Below are 19,571 nucleotides of genomic sequence, written 5' to 3'. Positions count from 1 at the left end.
CACGGGGAAACCGGAGCCTTGCTTGCGCGCAAAACCTCCTTCCACGGTCGAGTTTCAGCTAGACCCAAGAGAGAGAGAAAGAGGCGGCGGGGCGGCCCCGGAGGCAAAAGAAGTCTGGCCCCAGAGGGTCGGGGGACCGGAGGGCTTGGCAAGGGCAACGGGCCAGCAAAGTCGGAAACTCCCCCCCCCACACACACACACTCCTTCTCCTCCTCCCCATCCCTTCTGGATCAGTTTCCCTCCCCGGCTCTGGAGCCGCCCCCGTCTTCTCCTCCCCCAACACTTGGCTCCGGTCCCCTCCCTCCGTGCTGTCCCCCTACCCACCCTTTCTTGTCTCGGTCTCCCTCCCCTCCCCCGGTCTTCGTCTCCTCCCCCCCTTGGCTTGATCCCCTTCCCCTCTCCACCCCTTCTGGCTTGCCCCCCTTGTTTGGGGTCCCCGTCTTCTCCCTCTTCCCATCCCTCCTGGTTCGATCGCCCCCACCCCACCCCTCCGTCTTCTCCCCCTCCCAACCCCTTGGCTCGGTCACACACACCCCTCTTGGCTTCGGTTCTTTCCCCCCTTCCTTCTCCTCCTCCCTCCCACTTGGCTCTATTTCCCTCCCCCCTTGCCTCTGGTCCACTTCCCTCCCCAGCCCGGAGGGGGACCCATCTGCCCAAGTCTTCTCCGCGGCGAGAAAGGCGGGCAGGGGGGGCGGCGGCTCTGCCGAGCGAAAGAGCGAACGAGTGGAGGAGGAGGAGGAGGAGGAGGAGGCGCGGGCGTCTCCAGCGGACTCCCCAATCGGGGACTTGACGCGCGCCCGCGGGTGTGTGTGTGTGTGTGTGTGTGTGAGGGTGGGTGGGTGGTGGGTGGGTGGGTAAGCAAGGGAGCGTGCGTGCGTGCAGGAGGCAGGGCTGGGTCGGTGGGTATGCAACTGGCGGAGTCCCTCTCTCAGTCACACAAGATGGCGATGAAGGGGCGAGCGACCCCGTCTCCGGCTTGCGCGCCCGTCTAAAAAAACGAAAGAAGAAGCAGACCCACCCCAGCCGCCGCCAACCAGCCGAGCAGGGGCTCCGGCGGCCCCCTCGCTTCTCCGCCGCAGGCTCCCATGGCGTTGCCGGGCTGGGCGCTGCTGCTGCTGCTACTGACCTTGACCGCGGTGGAAGGTAAGCCCCGAACCAGGAGGGTCCGGCTTCTCTTGGCTCCCCAAGATCGCCCCTTCCTCGGGAAGGGCTCTCACCGAGGAAGGAGCGCTCGGGCGGGCGCTCGGGGCGCAGAGGAGCCGCCGGGGAAGCGCACGGGGCGCCCGCAGGCTGCGCGCAAAGAAAGGGAGTCCGGAAAGGAGAGAGAAGCCCCGAGGGAGGAGCGGGGTGGAAGGCAGCCGGACCCCGGCCGAGAAAAGGTAACGGAGCCGCGGAGGCCAGCCGACTGCTGCGTCCCCGAAAGGAGGAACGCGCGCACGGCCCGGTGGCGGCGGCCAATGAACCCTGGCAGCGCGCCCCCTTCTCGGTGATGGCTCCAAACAGGTGTATGCGGGGAGGGAGGCGGTGGCGGCGGCTACTAGCGAGGGCTGGACGCCGGCAGAGCCGCCGCGCGCGGAGCAGAAGTCTCCGGGACCACCCAGGCGGCCAGCGGGTCCTGGTTTCGGTCCCGGTCCGTGAGCCAAGCGGACAGGCCTGGGGTGCATCGTTTGGAGCCGTTGAGTAGCGGCGTGGGGAGGGGGGGGCTGGAGCGGCCCCTCGTCGTTCCCGAGGCGCAAACCGCGCGAAAGCAGCGCCTAAGTGCAGTTCGGAGTGGGTTAGTTTCTTTGTCTATGGAGACTCTCACTCCTCCAGATCCTGGTTGTGCCAAAGGTGCTTTTTTTTCTTTCTTTTTTCCAAGAAGCAACTGGACTTTCTGGTTTTTCTTTGAAGATGTTTCGCTTCTCTTCCAAGAAGCTTCTTCAGCTCTGAGTTCAAGAGCTGAAGAAGCTTCTTGTACGAGAAGCGAAACGCCTTCAAAGAAAAAGAAAAGAAAAACCAGGAAGTCCAAGCTGCCTCTTGAAAAAAACAACCAAAAAAGCACCTTTAGTTGCTTTGCGAGATCCATCGAAAGAATAATCCTGGGTGAGCAGCAAGGGGCCAATGCTGTATAAGGGGGAGGAATGTAATTAGAAAGTGGCTTTGGAAAGGAAGGGATAAAATACCCTAAATGACACACTTGCCTTTGTTGACAAAATGGCAGGGGCTCCGCATCAACTTCCCCCTTCCTCAGATGAATTTCCTGGATTGTCTTCTCTGGCGAATGCAATCGGAACAGCTGCTTCCCAGCAGCCTTCAAACGTGCCTTCCAGATGTTGAGGCTTTGACTGGCATTATTCCTAGCAAGCAAAGATCTCCGTGGCAGCTGCGGAGACTGGATGGAAGAGCTTCCATGTGGAAAGGCAGTATACCTTTGGCTGTAAAAAGGCTGACCTTGTGGTTCTTGAGAGAAACACAAAAGCCACCCTGAAGCAGAGTCAGTCTCAATCGTCTTCCCAAATCTGTTGCCCTGTAGTCGTGTCTGGACTACACTTCCCATCTGCCTGGGGATGAAAGGAGTTTTCATCTAAGCACATCTGGGAGACTTCAGGTTGGACAGAATTAACCCACTAATGTCAGGTTGATGGGTAGATATGAAGCGAACCAATAAGACTCTTTTAAAGTTCTTTGTTACAATATCATTTATTTATTTAGTTTAATTTGTCAAGCATGTATGAGAAAACAAGTATAAGTGTGAACATAACATATAAACATATAAGTATAAACAGGTATAAGTATATACATAATAGATGAGTACAAATAAATGGGAACGGTATGACAGGGACGGTAGGCACGCTGGTGCGCTTATGCACGACCCCTTACAGACCTCTTAGGAATGAGTAAGGTCCACGGTAAACAGTTTAAGGTTAAAGTTTTGGGGGTTTGAGGCTGTAACAACAGAGTCAGATAGTGAGTTCCAGGCATTGAGCTCTCGGTTGCTGAAGTCGTATTTTCTGCAATCGAATTTGGAGCTGTTTACTTTGAGTTTGTATCTATTGTTTGCCCGTGTGTTATTGCTGTTGAAGCTGAAGTAGTCATTGAGAGGTAGGACATTGTAGCAGACAATTTTGTGTACTAAGATTAGATCAGACCGTAGGCAGTGTAGTTCTAAGTTGTCCAGGTCCAAAATTTCAAGCCTGGTGTAGGCATAAGGTATTCTATTGCGAGCGGAGGAGTGGAGGACTCTTCTCATGAAATACTTCTGGACTCGGTCAATTGTATTAATGTTGGTTATACAATGTGGATTCCAGGCAGATGAGCTGTATTCGAGAATTGGTCTGGCGAAGGTTTTGTACGCCCTGGTTTGCAGTACAGTGTTATCATCTCTGGAGGCTGTGGATTCTTGTCAGTCTTGAAGGGCAGAAAGGATGGACCTTGTATGAACAGAATTCTTGGTCATTTATAACTTTCAGAGCCCATATGGCGCTCTCGGAAAGTTGCGTTGACAGATCTTCTTCAGAACTTCTGAATGCGACATGAGAGGGATTTGGCAATGAAACATAAAGCATCGGTTTTTGATGTGAGTTGGTGAAAGATACGTTGTCTTGAAGAATCTTTCTCCCTTGCAGCTGTCTTCATATCTCACGTTTAGAGGGCAAAGTTGCCTCTAATGCAGTGATCCTCAAACTTGGCAACTTGAAGAATTCTGGGAGCTGAACTCTGCAAGTCTTAAAGTTGCTAAGTTTGGAGACCTCTGCTCTAATGTGTAGATTCTAAGACAAAGGAACTCATGAGAGAGTGTGAAGATGTACTGTATCACCTAGCCCAGGGGTCTCCAAAACTTGGCAACTTCAAGACTTGTGGACTTCAACTCCCAGTTCCCCAAGCTGGCTGGGGAATTCTGGAGTTGAAGTCCACAGGTCTTAAGGTGGTCAAGTTTGGAGACCCCCAGGCCTACTGGCAGTCACTGATATCATGGCCTCTGGCATGGACGTGAAACCTCCAAGGTGGCTGGTCTTCTGGATCTTCAAAATGTTGATTGACCATCTGGTCTGACCTGGTTTGCATTTTCATGGATTCCTCTCAAACTATGAAACCAACAGGTATGGTTGGGTCGGTGATGGATTCAATTTTTTTTACTACCGGTTCTGTGGGCGTGGCTTGGTGGGCGTGATGTAGCTTGGTGGGCGTGGCAGGGAAAGAATACTGCAAAATCCCCATTCCCTCCCCACCCCACTAACCTGCTTTCCAGCTCCGTTCTCCTGGTCAGGGCAACCAAAGAAGACCCACCAATCAGCTCGGACTCAATGGGAGGCAGAGAATAGGTGGGGTTGGCGGGGCCAGTCAGAGGTGGGATTTGCCGGTTCTCCAAACTGCTCAAAATTTCCACTACTGGTTCTCTGGTCCGAACCAGCTGAATACCACCTCTGCATTGGGTTTATTCTGAATATAGGTTCTGTAAGTAGATTTTTTAAAAAGTGATCCATGGGTTTGGGGAAAGAGGAAAGCAGTGATGACTGTTTGTCTCGGCTGGATCATTACCTGCTAAAGGACAAGTTCCCAGCGTCCTGAATTTCTCCTGGGTATCCGAATTTGACAGCCACACTCTGGAGAATGAGAAAAACAGAAAATGTTCAGGTTCTTTTCTGTAGTTTCTCCATTGTGGCCCATATAGGAGAGGAAATGGAGAATTGAAGGCTTTCTCCAGGATCCTTAAATTGTAGCTTGTTAATCTCCTGGTACAGGTGGTCCCCGACTTACGGCCACAATTGAGCACAGAATTTATGTTACTAAATGAGCTTAAGTGAGTTTTGCCTCATTTTATGACTTTTCTTGCCGCTTTTGCTAAGTGAATCACGGCAGCTGTTAAATTAGTAACATGGTTGTTAAGTGAACCTGGTTTCCCCATTGACTTTGCTTGTCAGAAGGTCGCAAGAGAGGACCACGTGATCCCCTGGGACACTCTGCGAGCAACATAATTAGGAACCAGTTGTCAAGCACCTGAATGTAAATCCAGTGACCATGGGGATGCTGCAATGATCAGGCATGTAAAAAACAGTCATAAGTCACTTTTTTCAGTGCCGTTGTAACTTTGAATGGTCACTAAGTGAACTGTTGTAACTTGAGGACTACCTGTACCATTTCCCCTCTTCCCATACAGCCCTGTTTCTGAAGTCACCCGGAGCAGAGCTCAATTCAAGGTCTCCTTTACTTTCTTATCTCTCCTTAAGGCTAATTATCAGCTGGTGTCCAGTGTCACACCACTGAGCTCAGGCTTAGGGTGGTTAATCGTTCACAGATCAAATGAGTGTGGCAGCGTCAACATGCAGTCCTTGCGACTTGGGTCCGAGATTATTATGTATTATTAGGGCGGCTTTCCTGCGCTGATAACACTGCGTATTGCAGCATCATTTGGCATCAGTTTATACAAACGTGTTGGGCCTTTTAAGTTGATCCTGTGACTCTGTTTGTTAGCCCACTCTTCTTCTTCTTCTTCTTCTTCTTCTTCTTCTTCTTCTTCTTCTTCTTCTTCTTCTTCTTCTTCTTCTTCTTCTTCTTCTTCTTCTTCTTCTTCTTCTTCTTCTTCTTCTTCTCCTCTCCTCCTCCTCCTCCTCCTCCTCCTCCTCCTCCTTCCTCCTCCTCCTCCTCCTCCTCCTCCTCCTCCTCCTCCTCCTCCTGCCATATCCATCATTGGACATTGGCGATCATGTTGGTGATCCTATTTTTATCGACAGCCACATGAAAAAAGTGTTGTTGAGTTTTGTTCAAACCAGTCCCTTAGATTTTGAGGCCATGCGGTTCTTCTTCTGCCTGGACCTTCATTTGCCTTCAATCTTTCCCTGGAGGATTAAGTGAAGGATGCCGTATTTTTCCAGGTGTCTCATCACATGTCCCAAAATTTTCTAACTTTCGCTTTTGAACAGTTTTGATGACTTCCCTTGGCTTTTCCAGGCAGCTTATTGCCTCCTCATTTCTGATTTCATCAACCCAGCTTACATATAACAGCCACCTGTAAACCCACCTTTCAAATGCTTCTACTCTCTTCAAGTGTCTTTCTGTCAGAGACCAACTCTATTCTGTAGAGCAGGATAGAAAAGATGGAGCATCTGACCACTTTTATTGTTTTGTTATTCTGGCTCACTGGTTTAAAAAAGCTGAGCTTGTCATCTGGAAAATCGAGATCCTGGGTTTGAGACCCGAGCTCTCATGCAAGGGGTGAGCTCCATTACCTGGCCCACCTCCTGCCAACCTAGCAATTCAAAAGCATGCCAAGTAGATACATAGGTGGGAAGATAACAGTGTTCTGTGCATAGTCATGCTGGCAACATAACCATGGAAGTGTCTTTGGACAATGCTGGTTCCCTTGGCAAGGAAACGGAGATGAGCAGAGATACCCCTAGAGTCAAACACGACTGCAAACTTTTATCTTTACTTCATTCTTTTGTTAGACTTAAAGCACTGGATAATTTACCCCAAGTTGGTTATTCTTTGGGGAACAACACACAAACCCATTCCCCATCCCAAGGGGGACAATTAAATGGACTGTAAAGATTGCTAAGTGGGACGTGGTGGCTCGGTGGCTAAGACACTGAGATTGTCAGTCAGAAAGGTCAGCAGTTCAGCGGTTCAAATCCCTAGCACCATATAACGGGGTGAGCTCCCAGCTTCTGCCAACCTAGCAGTTCAAAAGCATGTAAAAAATGCAAGTGGAAAAATAGGGACCCCTTTAGTGGGAAGGGAACAGTGTAACGTGTGCCTTTGATGTTTAGTCATAGCGGCCACGTGACCACAGAGACGTCTTCGGACAGCGCTGGCTCTTGAGCACTGCCCCGTAGAGCCGGAAACAACTAGCACGTATGTGCAAGGAGGGGAACCTTTACCTTTAGCTAAAGATTGCTATGTGCCCCAAAACATATTGGAAACATCCCCTAATAGAAGATGAAAACAGATGAAATAACAAGGGCAATTTGTTGAAATGACAGGAAGGTCCTTCAGGGATAGGGGTTTTATGATAAGGGGCAGTCCTCGAGTTAAAACTATTTATTCAGTGACCAAAGTTACAGTGGTGCTGATGGAAGGGACTTACCACCTGTCCTTGAAGTTTGATAAGACTTTCTGGAAAAGCAGGCTTGGGTAACCAAGGAAAACATTTGAGAAGCAGAGGTTTAAAAAAGGCAGCCTGATTCCAAAGTGGAAGGTTTACATTTTAACAGAGTACAAATAATCAAGGACAGACAAGACCACGGATGTCTAAGCAAAATATACTTGCATATATTGCAAAAACACACACCACGTCGGGCTTCCCCATTACCCCAAGGCATGGGCGAACAGCCAGGTTTCAAACAAAATAAAATAAAACTTCTGGAACATCAGCAAGATGAGAATCGCATGGAAAAAGTTAATACATTTAAACTTATTAACTTTATCTAATATATTTTCCAAACGAATAAATAAAGGTGAGCCCAGCTGTCAGTCTTAAGGATAAGGTCTTGTGCACCTCGTGATCCCAACCTTATATCAGTAGTCCTCGGCTTACAACAGTTAATTTAGTGACCATTCAAAGTTACAACGGCACTGAAAATAGTGACTTGCGACCGTTTTTCACAGTTACGACCGACGGTTGCCGCATCCCCATGGTCACGTGATCAGAATTCAGATGCTTGACAACTGACTCACATGTATGACGGTTGCAACGTCCCGGGGTCATGCAATCCCCTTTTGCGGCCGTCTGATGAGCAAAGCCAACGGGGAAGCCAGATTCACCTAACAACCGTGTTACTAATTGAACAACTTCAGTGAGGCAGGAAAGGTCATAAAATGGAGCAAAAACCCACTTGACAACTGTCTCGCTTAGCAGCATAAAGGTTGGGCTCCATGGTGGTCGTAACTCGAGGACTCCCCATAGAGTGAGCAGTGGGCCTCTTCAAGCATGCAAATAAACCCTTTTCAGCTGCCACTTCATAGCACCTAGCTGAGCTGAGCTTATCTTGAACGTTAAGCAGAGTTGACCCTGGTTAGTTTTTTGGGGCGTGGGGGGACTATGAATGAATCCTGGGCCCGAAAGCTAAAAGTTGGGGAAGTTTCGTGAAATCAGAGGTGGTATTCAGCCGATTCTGACCAGTTCTGGAGGACCGGTAGTGGAAATTTTGAGTAGTATGGAGAACCAGCCAATCCCACCTCTGACTGGCCCCGCCAACCCCATCTATTCTCTGCCTCTCGTTGAGTTCCAGCTGATCGGCTGGGTCTTCTTTGGTTGCCCTGCATGGGAGAACGGAGCTGGAAAGCAGGTTGGTGGGGTGTGGAGGGAATGGGGATTTTAACCTTCCCCTGCCATGCATACCAAGCCACGCCCACCAAGCCACACCCACAGAACCAGTAGTAAAAAAAATTGAATCCCACCACGGTGTGAAAGGTTGTTGTTGTTCGTTGCGAAGTTGTGTCTGACCCATTACGATCCCATGGACAATGTTCCTCCAGGCCTTCCTGTCCTCTACCATCTTCTGGAGTCCATTTAAGCTCACGTCGACTTGCTTCAGGGACTCCATCCAGCCCCCTCCTTCTCTGCCATCCTCTTCTTCTTCTTCTATTGCCCTCAATCTTTCCCAGCATTAGCTCTTCTCCAGCGAGTCCTTCCTTCTCATGAGGCGACCAACGTCTTTGAGTTTCCTCTTCAGGATCTGGCCTTCTCAAGAACAGTCAGGGTTGATCTCCTCTAGGACTGACCGGTTGGATCACTTTGCAGTCCAAGGGATCTTCTCCAGCACCAGAGTTCAGGGGCCTCGATTCTTTGGTGCTCAGCCTTCCTTATGGGCCAACTTTCACAGCCATGCATTGTAACTTAGAAAACCATAGCCTTGACTATACACACGTTTGTTGGCAGGGTGATGTCTCTGCTTTCTAGATTTGCTAGTATGCTGTCTAGATTTGCCATAGCTTTCCTCCCCAGGAGCAAGAGCCTTTTAATTTCTTGGCTGCAATCCCCATCTGCGTGAAAAGAGACCCCAACCCTCTTTTTTTGCAAAGAAAACAGCATGGATGTATCCACAAGAGTCATACTCACTCAAAGGCAGTTTTAGTTCTATCATCCCAAAGGTGTTTCCCACCTCCCCCCCCCCCCAAGAAGCAACTGGACTTTCTGGGTTGTGCTTTTTTTAAAAAAAAAAAAAAAAGATGTTTCGCTTCTCATCCAAGAAGCTTTTTTGGCCCGATGAGGGCTTCACAGAGCTGAAGAAGCTTCCTAGATGAGAAGCGAAACGTCTTCAAAAGAAAAGAAAAACAGAAAATCCAGTTGCCTCTTGGAAAAAATAAAAAAGGAACCTTTGGGACAACGTGACCTGGATGACTGTGAATCTCCGTAGACTTTTAGTTCCATCTTTGCCTAAAAAAGCTGTTTCACTGCCTTAGTGCCGTGGCCTTGAGAATGGATTTCTCTTAGATTTTTTCTCAAGGATCTTTGGCAAGTGTTTATTTTTTTCGAAGGTTGCTGGGTTAGGATATTGTGTTGCAAGGAATGCAAGGTTTTGGTTTTACTGCCTTCTGCATATCTCGGGTTTTTTTGGGGGAGTTTTAAAATATTTCAGATGAATCACTAGCAGAAAGCTGATTTCCTAACAGTGAGAACAATGAACCAGCGGAACAGCTTGCTTTCAGAGGCTGTGGGTGCTCCAACCCTGGAAGTTTTTAAGAAGAGAATGGACAAGCATTTCTCTGAAACGATAGAGGGTTTCTTGTCTAAGCACGGGGTTGGACTAGAAGACCTCCAAGGTCCTTTCCAACTCTGTGATTCTAATGATTCTACCTATGGCCATTGCAGCATCCCTGTGCTCACCTGATCAAAATTCAGACGCTTGGCAACTGGCTCACATTTATGACAGTTCCAGTGTCCCGGAATCTTGTGATCAATTTTTGAGACCTACTGACAAGCACAGCCAATGGGAAGCCAGGTTCATGGATCAACCATGTTGCTAACTGAACAACGGCAGTGATCCACTTAACAACGGTGACAAGAACACCCGTAAAATGAGTTGAAACTCACTCAAGTGTCTCATGTAGCAAACAGAAGTGTTGGGCTCGAAAGTATGTTGCATGTTGTATGGTGAGGACTATCTGCATTTCCCTGCAAGTGAGGGGAGGGAAAACAAAGCTGCAGTTCAATGCTAGGGACTGGTCAAAAGAAAGAAAAAGTGACTAACCCCTTTTCTTCTATTTGTCCATTAAGGACGTCCTTGGGAGGAGGGTGAGCAATTTCGGGTCCACCTCCTTTAATAAGTGTAATGATGTGATACATGTTTAAAAATGCGTGTGGGGTTTGGATGGCATTTTATGGTTGGGGTTAGGTTGCCATCTTGACTGTTTGTTATTCCCTTCCTGCAGACAACTCAGGGCTGGTCGCATTTTAGCAGGTGCAAAAGAGTTTTAATTTGAGGGTTTAATAGATGATGTGAATTTCAGGAATTTAATTGAATCTATTATCTCCCCCTCCTTCTCCTCCTTTTCTTTCTCCTCCTCCTCCTCTTTCTCCTTCTCCCTTCTCCTCCTTCTCCTCTTTTTCCTTCTCTTCCTCCTCCTCCTCCTCCTCCTCCTCCTCCTCCTCCTCCTCCTCCTCCTCCTCCTCCTCCTCCTCCTCCTCCTCTTTCTCCTTCTCCCTTCCTCCTCCTCCTCCTCTTTTTCCTTCTCTCTCCTCCTCCTTCTCCTCCTCCTCCTCCTCTTTCTTCTCCCTCTCCTCCTTCTTCTCCCTTCCTTCTCTTTCTCCTTCTCCTCCCTTCCTTCTCCTCCTCCTTCTCCCCCTCCTTCCTCCTCCTTCTCCCTTCCTCCTCCTCCTCCTCCTCCTCCTCCTCCTTCACCTCTATTTTCACTCCGGGTGTTGAGGGAGATACTAAGTTCTAATTCTTGCTCTTCTAGTGGCCTCAACCATTTTTATTTGGTGTTGTTGTAGTGTGTCTTTGTTGTTGTCTCTCCATCTTCTTCTGGTCTGTCTCATGTTCTTTGACCTTCTCCTCTTTTTGTATATGCCTTATACGTTATGGAATCCCAAGACAAATATAGAAATCTAATTGCAGGGAAGTGTTTTTCCACCTAATCCTACATCTCTTCTCTTTGTTAGGGCAGAGGTAAATTTAAGAGAAGCTTAAAATTCATGGTGAAAAGAAACAGCAGAGTGGCAAGTCTCCTTCCTGGACCTTTTCGATAGCTGTGATCAGTTGCTTCTCCACTTCAGTTCCTTCCAGATGTGGGGACTTCAAGTCCCAGAATTCTCAGTAATGCCCATGTTGATCAGGGCATTCTGGGACGTAGAAAGCAAGCTTGGGAAAGATTGGTTGGGAAAATAGAATCTGTCAACCAGAGGTGGTATATTCAGCAGGTTCTGACCAGTTCTGGAGAACCGGTAGCGGAAATTGTGAGTAGTACTGAGCACCGGCCAATCCCACCTCTGACTGGCCCCACCAACCCCATCTATTCTCTGCCTCCTGAGTCCCAGCTGATCAGCTGGGTCTGCTTTGGTTGCCCTGCAAAGGGAGAACGGAGCTGGAAAGCAGGTTAGTGGGGTGGGGAGGGAATGGGGATTTTGCAGTATCCTTCCCCTGCCATGCCCACCAAGCCACGCCCACCAAACAACACCATGCCCACCAAGCCACGCCCACAGAACCAGTAGTAAAAAAAAGTTTGAATCCCACCACTGCTGTCAACCCCTTGGATGATATTACAATTGTACAGTTTTTTTTCCTGATCTTTCTATGGCTCAAATAGAAAAGCAGCTTGCTGATCAAGTCAGCATCTGGCTGCCTCCAGATGTTTTTCTCCTGCTATTTGGTTTGCAAGCTTTTTACAGTGCCCCATCTTAGCACAACTTCGTAAATTGTTAACTGCTTAGTACTTTGACCAACAAATGTCAGCTTGGTTACAGTCCCTTTCTATTTTTTTTTAAAAAAAACCTCCTCTTCTCATTTTCTCCATTGCATAAAGGCGGAACTTTAATAATTAGAATTCAACAATCTTTAAATTAGATTAGCAGATTTTCTACAAAAACTTAATATATTATTGAAATCCAGCCCACAACACACTGTTGCTGTTACATCTGTTATTTTCATTTTGTTTTTTGCATGACTGGTTTATGTAGATTTGTGCTGGTGCAAAGAATTGTGAGCATGATAGGAAGGGATGTGGCTGTTTGAATGCACATTAGGAGCAAAGTTAGTTGTAAAAAATTATTTAAACAAAGTTACCAATCCTCATGACTGTGGCAAAGCAATCCATCTGTTCTGATCCTATATATTTCTATCTGTAAGTGCCATTCATTTCCTAAGGACTTCACTATCATTCAGAAAACTGTAGCAAGTTCTTTGTTAAAAATATGTCCAGCTCTCCATAGCCCTATGATTTATGTTGGGATATTAATCCACAGGAGACTCAACAGCTGTTGCAATAAAAATAGAAGTATATACAATGGCCCAGTACTTCTAGATCAGGAGTGCAGTGCTTCAGTTGCCCACTAGGGGGCCACAAATACAGAGGTTCTGCATTTCTTTGCTGCCATCTACTGCTCACCCAATTGTTTACAGCCCAGATTTGGTAGCTCTAGCAAACGGGGCTTTTTGGCATGAATGTTTGTCATTAAATAAGTGAAAGAAACTCAGTGGTGTTATTCTACCGGTTCGGCCTGCTTCGGCGGAACCGGTAGTAAAAAAACAGCTACCAGTCGAACTGATATTTTTTCTCTTTTTTCCTTTTCCTCCTGACAATCAGTTGTTCCGATGATCAGCTGTGCTGGGATCCCCCTCGCTGTCTTACTGCTTTGCCCAGGATGCTCCCCTGAGGCCCAGGAGGCAAAAAAACGGGGGGGGGGGCGTGCAAAAAAAGAAAAGAAAAGAAGCCACGCCTACCCAGGCACATGACCACGCCCACCTAACCACACCCACCTAGCCATCCCACAGAACCGGTAGTAAAAATATTTGCATCCTACCCTTGAAGAAACTGTTGAGATTTCCTCCAAAATGCTGTGCTTAACAGCATGGAAAAAAACCCCTCGCTTTTGGAGGGGAGACCAGGCTAGAGCAAAATCAGTGAAAACCATATTTTTTCTGGTTCAGAAGACTTTGGCTTTATTGAATTGTGTAAAATGTGGCTTGCGATCCATGATTTATGAGTTGTGTGTCATGCAAAGGTAGGCAATTATAATGAATTCAATAAGTACTCATCTCTAAGGATCTAAGTGCTAGAGCCCACTGTAACTACATAGCCAAAAAGGCATTAAGAGTTGTTAACCTAATCTTAGGTAGCTTTTTCTCTGGTAATATCACACTACTAACTAGAGCATACAAAACATTTGCTAGACCAATACTCAAATACAGCTCATCAGTCTGGAACCCACATTATGTATCTGATATTAACACAGTTGAGAAAGTCCAGAAATATTTCACAAGAAGAGTTCTCCACTCCTCTACTCGTTGCAGAATACCTTATGCCACCAGACTCGAAATTCTAGACCTAGGAAACCTAGAACTACACCGCCTTCGGTCCAATCTAAGTATAGTATATAAAATCATACATTGCAATGTCCTACCTGTCAATGAATACTTCAGCTTCAACCATAACAACACAAGAGCAAACAATAGATACAAACTCAAGGTTAGGGTTAGGGTTGGCTTCTCCCAACTGGCTTTTCCTCGTCCCTTGAAAGCTTTACCACATAAGGACTGGTTTTAGGTGTCACGTGACTGACCGGTTGCTTAAGCATAGACTTAATTTTATTTATTTATTTATTTTTGTCAATTGCTTACAAGATAATAGGTATAAGTAAAAACATAGTTATGAATACATGAATACATATAAGAAAAATAAAAAAAGAAAAGAAACAATAGGACAGGGACGGTAGGCACATTGGTGCGCTTATGCACGCCCCCCTACAGACCTCTTAGGAAAGGGGTGAGGTAGTAATAGTAATAGTAGACAGTCTAAGGTTAAAGTTTTTGAGGTTTGGGGAAGAAACCACAGAGTCAGGTAGAGGATTCCAGACATTGCCCACTTTGTTGCTGAAGTCGTATTTCCTGCAATCAAGTTTGGTGCGATTAACCTTGAGTTTGTATCTATTGTTTGCTCTTGTGTATTTTTGAAAAGGTTAACGAAGACAGGAATACTTGAAGGAAAGTCTTTGAAATGGCTTCCATCATTTTTCCTCCTACATTTTACCAGCTTTTTGCTGCTTCTGCTTTGTGCCTCTTTTAGCACATCTTGATGTGCAGAAATGAAGCTTTCCAAACCTCTTGCTTTACACACAGGTAGTCATTGACGTATGACCACAATTGAGCCCAAGGTTGCTGCTGCTAAGTGAGACGTGTGTTATGTGGATTCCTCCTGAGGAATTCTGGGAGTTGAAGTCCACAAGTCTTAAAATTTCAAAGTTTGGGGACCCCTGCTCTAAAGGGACAGATCTCCTGCCTTTTAAACTTAATTGTTCCAATTAAATTTCATCTAATGCAATTTCTCACAGCGGCCTGCTTTTGTAGATTTCCTTTCTTGATTTTAGGGATGCTTATTTAGGTGGGAGTTTTGAGCATCTGGTTCTTTCTTTCCTCTTCTACCCCCCCCTCACCACCCATAGAATCAAAAGCTAGCAGCAACTCTCTAGACCCACGGCCTCTGTTGGAGAAGGGGATGCTATATTTCTCATTATCAATTCTTCATACAATATGCCTTTTTGGGAGTGGGATGGGGAACCCACAGGAAATTTTATTCCAAATACTCTGGATTTAAGATAATTTTTAAAAGAAGTTTGGAGTGATGTTTATTTTATTTTATTTATTTTGTCAAGCAAGTATTAGATAACAGGTATAAGTATAAACATCATTATGAATACATGAAATGGATACGAATAAAAGAGAACATTAGGACAGGGATGGTAGGCACATTGGTGCACGCCCCTTAAAGACCTCTTAGGAATGGCATGAGGTCAACAGTAGACAGTCTAAGGTTAAAGTTTTTGGGGTTTGGGGAAGAAACTACAGAGTCGGGTAGAGTATTACAGACATTGACCACTCTATTGCTGAAGTCGTATTTCCTGCAATCGAGCTTGGTACGGTTTACCTTGAGTTTGTATCTATTGTGTGCTCTTGTATTGTTGTGGTTGAAGCTGAAGTAGGAATAAGTAGATGTGGGAAGAGAGTGCTGGAAATCCATGTGGCTTGGAGCGGATGGTAGATAAAAGGAGGAGGGGGAGGAGGGAGGAGGAGGAGGAGGAGGAGGAGGAGGAGGAGGAGGAGGAGGAGGAGGAGGAGGAAGGAAGAAGAGGAGGAGGAGGAGGAGGAGGAGGAGGAGGAGGAGGAGGAGGAGGAGGGAGGGAGGAGGAGGAGGAGGAGGAGAAAATTTATTTGTACACTGACTCCCAAGAATGTATTTAAAATGATAAGCCTACAAAATTACACCCCCCCCCCAAAAAAAAAAACAGAAGTGGGGGGAAAGGAAGTGCTTCAAACAACTTGTAATTCATGGTTGGAATTTGCAGCCAAGCACATAGAGATAATTTTGCTTTTGAAAAGGAAGGCAAATGTGACTCCAAATAACTTTCAATGTGATGGAAGGGACTAGTGATGTAATGCAGGGAGAATAACCATATTAGCTATATTAAATCAGATTAAAATGTAAATTCAATTCAAATTTAGAATGTTGACTGGTCCCACCTGCATTTTGGACAACAGAGCCCAGCTTGGTTCTCGGAGACCAGCTGTCGTTTTCAGCCTTCAGAAAGTTGTGCCCTTCTATTGTTTTTGAGAAATAAAAGCCATAATGCGGAATGAGAACTAGTTAGTTTTATGGGTTAAGTTAGAGCTTCATGGTCAAGAGTCTATATCTTAAAATAAGATGCAGAATACTTCTCAAATGGAAATGGGCTTCTATGGTGTTGCTGCAAACACCCTTCGCTTATATAATTAAGATAGGACTGAGAATCTAATTGCAGAGTAATTTGCTGTTGGCCTCCTTCCCAAAGTTTTCTAACTATTTACAACACAGAGGGAAAAGGGAACAATTTAATCAGATTATTGTTGTTTGGGCAGTAAGTTAATTTTGTGTGTTGGAATCATAGATGGAAACTCTACTGGGTTCTAGAATTAAATGCATGGAACCCTTGATTGTTAGCTTTGTGTGGTTTCTTTTGTCCCTTTTCCTTCCTTCCCTCCTTTCTTCCTTCCTTCCCTTCCCTTTCTTTTCCCTGAGTGGTGCAGTAGTTAGAATGTAATATTGCAGGATAACTCTGTTCACTGCCTGTAGTTTGATCCTGAACAGCTCAAGGTTGACTCAACCTTCCATTCTTCCAAGGTTGATAAAAGGAGGACCAAAATTGTTGGGGGCAATAGACTGACTCTGTAAACCTCTTAGAGAGTGTTGTAAAGCATTATGGAGTGGAATATAAGTCTACAGGTGAAACTCGAAAAATTAGAATATCATGCCAAAGTTCATTTATTTCAGTAATGCAACTTAAAAGGTGAAACTAATATATGAGATAAATGCATTACATGCAAAGCAAGGTAGTTCAAGCCGTGATTTGTCATAATTGTGATGATTATGGTTTACAGCTCACGAAAACCCCAAATCCACAATCTCAGAAAATTAGAATATTACATGCAATCAATAAAACAAGGATTGTACATAGAACAATATTGGACCTCTGACAAGTATAAGCATGCATGTGTACTCAATACTTGGTTTGGGCCCCTTTTGCAGCAATTACTGCCTCAATGCAGCGTGGCATGGAAGCTATCAGCCTGTGGCACTGCTGAGGGTTATGGAAGACCAGGATGCTTCAGTAGCGGCCTTCAGCTCTTCTGCATTGTTCGGTCTCATGTCTCCCATCTTTCTCTTGGCAATGCCCCATAGATTTTCTATGGGGTTCAGGTCAGGCGAGTTTGCTGGCCAATCAAGCACAATAATCCCACGGTCATTGAACCAGGTTTTGGTGCTTTTGGCAGTGTGGGCAGGTGCCAAGTCCTGCTGGAGAATGAAGTCAACATCCCCATAAAGCTCGTCTGTGGAAGGAAGCATGAAGTGCTCCAAAATCTCCTGTAGACGGCTGCGTTGACCTGGACTTAATGAAGCACAGTAGACCAACACCAGCAGATGACACGGCTCCCCAAATCAACACAGACTGTGGAAACTTCACACTGGACTTCAAGCATCTTGCAGTGTGTGCCTCTCCATTCTTCCTCCAAACTCTGGGTCCTTGGTTTCCAAATGAAATGCAAAAGTTGCTCTCCTCAGAAAAGAGGACGTTGGACCACTGAGCAACAGACCAGTTCTGTTTTTCTTTAGCCCAGGTAAGACGCTTCTGACGTTGTTTGTTGTTCAGGAGCGGCTTGACAAGAGGAATACGACACTTGAAGCCCATGTCCAGGATCCGTCTGTGTGTGGTGGCTCTTGATGCATTGACTCCAGCCTCAGTCCACTCCTTGTGAAAGTCCTCAACACTTTTGAATGGCCTTTTCCTGACAATCCTCTCCAGGCTGTGGTCATCCCTGGTGCTTGTGCACCTTTTTCTTCCACACTTTCCCCTTCCACATAACTTTCTATTAATGTGCTTTGATACAGCACTTTGGGAACATCCAATTTCTTTTGCAATTACCTTTTGAGGCTTTCCTCCTTATGGAGGGTGTCAATGATGGTCTTCTGCACACAACTGTCAGGTCAGCAGTCTTTCCCATGATTGTGCTTCCTACTGAACTGAGAGACAGGACTGAGACCATTTAAAGGCTCAGGAACCCTTTGCAAGTGTTATGGCTTAATTAGCTGATTAGAGTGGGACACTTTGAGCCTAGAATATTGAACCTTTTCCAATATTCTAATTTTCTGAGATTGTGGATTTGGGGTTTTCATGAGCTGTAAGCCCTAATCATTTCAATTATGACAAATCATGGCTTCAACTATCTTGCTTTGCATGTAATGAGTCTATCTCATATATTAGGTTCACCTTTTAAGTTGCATTACTGAAATAAATGAACTTTGGCACAATATTCTAATTTTTCAAGTTTCACCTGTAAGTGCTATTTCTATTTCGTCTATCCTCTCCTCTGTTATTGAGCCTGGAGAGGTCCAGATCATCTTTCTGCATGATCCTGGCAACAGGTGTGCATTTGAGAGTTCTGCAGATGTTCGTGTTTTTCTTCCTCTCTGCTAAGAGAGCTCATATGAACGGCTGTTTTTTTTCCCCCAGTAGGCAATCAATCAGTGCTATTAACTGGTGTAACCAAAGACGGCATTAGCTGGCTTAGTGGATTGTTTACTTGTATGTAGAGATAGCTTTGCACTCTCTGGAGAATGTGCTTTTGGCAAAAATAAATAAATTGGTACTCTCTTTAAATGTGCTTCAGCTTTGGAGGAGAATGTCCTCCATACTTGCCAAATAGGACAACTTCAAGTCCCAATCGTATTTAAGGCATGGTGTGTCCTACTTCAAGAGAACAGCTGGGGATGGGGAGGTGGGAGATCTCCCCCCCAAAACCTTTGTTTCAGCCCTTATTAGAGCAACAAACCCTGTTTCTGTCTGCAGCTCCTCTATCCCTCTATTATTGGCAGAACTTTGGAAGAATTGAAGGAATTGAAGAATTGAAAGCATTTGAAGTCAGGACAAGAAGCAATGGGTGGAAACTAATCAAGGAGAGAACCAACCTAGAACTAAGGAGACATTTCCTGACAGTGAGAACAATTAACCAGTGAAACAAGTTTTCTCCAGACGTGGTGGATGCTCCACCACTAGAGGTTTTTCTGACGAGATCGGACAATCATTTGTCTGAAATGGTATAGGGTCTCCTGGTTGAGCAGAGGGTTAGATTAGAAGACCTCCAAGGTCCCTTCCAACTTTGTTATTCTGTTAAGGTATCTGCAGGGTGCAACAGTGGCATTGAAACATGTTCCATGTATAAAACAGGAGGAGTTTATGGATCTCACTGTTGAATCCCTGTCTTGACTTCTTTTGACCAAAATGTGCAGATCTCCCAGTTGGGAATGATCATAAATCAATTGTTACTTGGGAGTTTTTTTGGCTCTTGTCTATGGATTTGTCAGAATCATTTTCTCAGCTGACCCAGTTGTGACCTTCAGTACCTCCTCTCATCCCTATTTCCATAAGGAGTTGTATGATGAAGGACCATTGTGTTGTTGGATTAATTCTGGTCCTAGTTGAAAGAGGAGGTTGTTGCTTCTCCCCTTGTGTCTGCTTCCATTGCATTATGCATGGAACCAGACCCTTTGGGCATTGTTAACAGAATCCCAATTCTCTCCCTTATTCTCTCTCTTTCTCTCTTTCAAATGTTGTGTGACCCACATGCTGGCAGAGGAATTCTGGGAGTTGAAGTCCATACGTGTTAAAGTAGACAAGCTGGAGGAAAAACAGCTCCAGATACCCGATCAACAATAGATCTAGGAATTTTGACAAAAATGGATTGGAAACCTATGCAATGAGGAGAAAACCCAATATTTCAGGCAACTGGCAGTTCAGGAAATTTCATAGTGATATCCTTTAAGGTATGACCACAGTTGAACAAATAGGATATTTAGGAAGAATTTGTTTTTGCTCAAAGAAATTACTGAGAAAGTGGGTGAGAGATTTG

General features: G+C 45.8%; 1 protein-coding gene across 5 annotated transcripts in view; it reads left to right on the top strand.

The window, feature by feature from the left end:
* Positions 1-934: 934 nt before the first annotated feature.
* The window catches only part of IGDCC4 (immunoglobulin superfamily DCC subclass member 4), an 80,311-nt gene continuing 61,674 nt past the window's right edge, over positions 935-19,571 (top strand). For 4 of the 5 annotated variants that reach the window (XM_087972851.1, XM_087972850.1, XM_087972848.1 and 1 more), the window contains exon 1: positions 942-1,143. In XM_087972851.1, coding sequence (XP_087828977.1) covers positions 1,086-1,143 — 58 coding nt within the window. In that variant the 5' untranslated portion in view covers positions 942-1,085. Of the gene's footprint in view, positions 1,144-19,571 lie in introns of all 5 variants that reach the window. The other variant, XM_087972849.1, reaches the window with a different exon arrangement.

Source organism: Notechis scutatus, chromosome 11, assembly GCF_049901735.1.
Source record: "Notechis scutatus isolate UNSWTSFEM ecotype Mainland chromosome 11, rNotScu1.2, whole genome shotgun sequence".
NCBI classification, from domain to species: domain Eukaryota; kingdom Metazoa; phylum Chordata; class Lepidosauria; order Squamata; family Elapidae; genus Notechis; species Notechis scutatus.
This window is presented reverse-complemented; position numbering and strand designations above follow the sequence as displayed.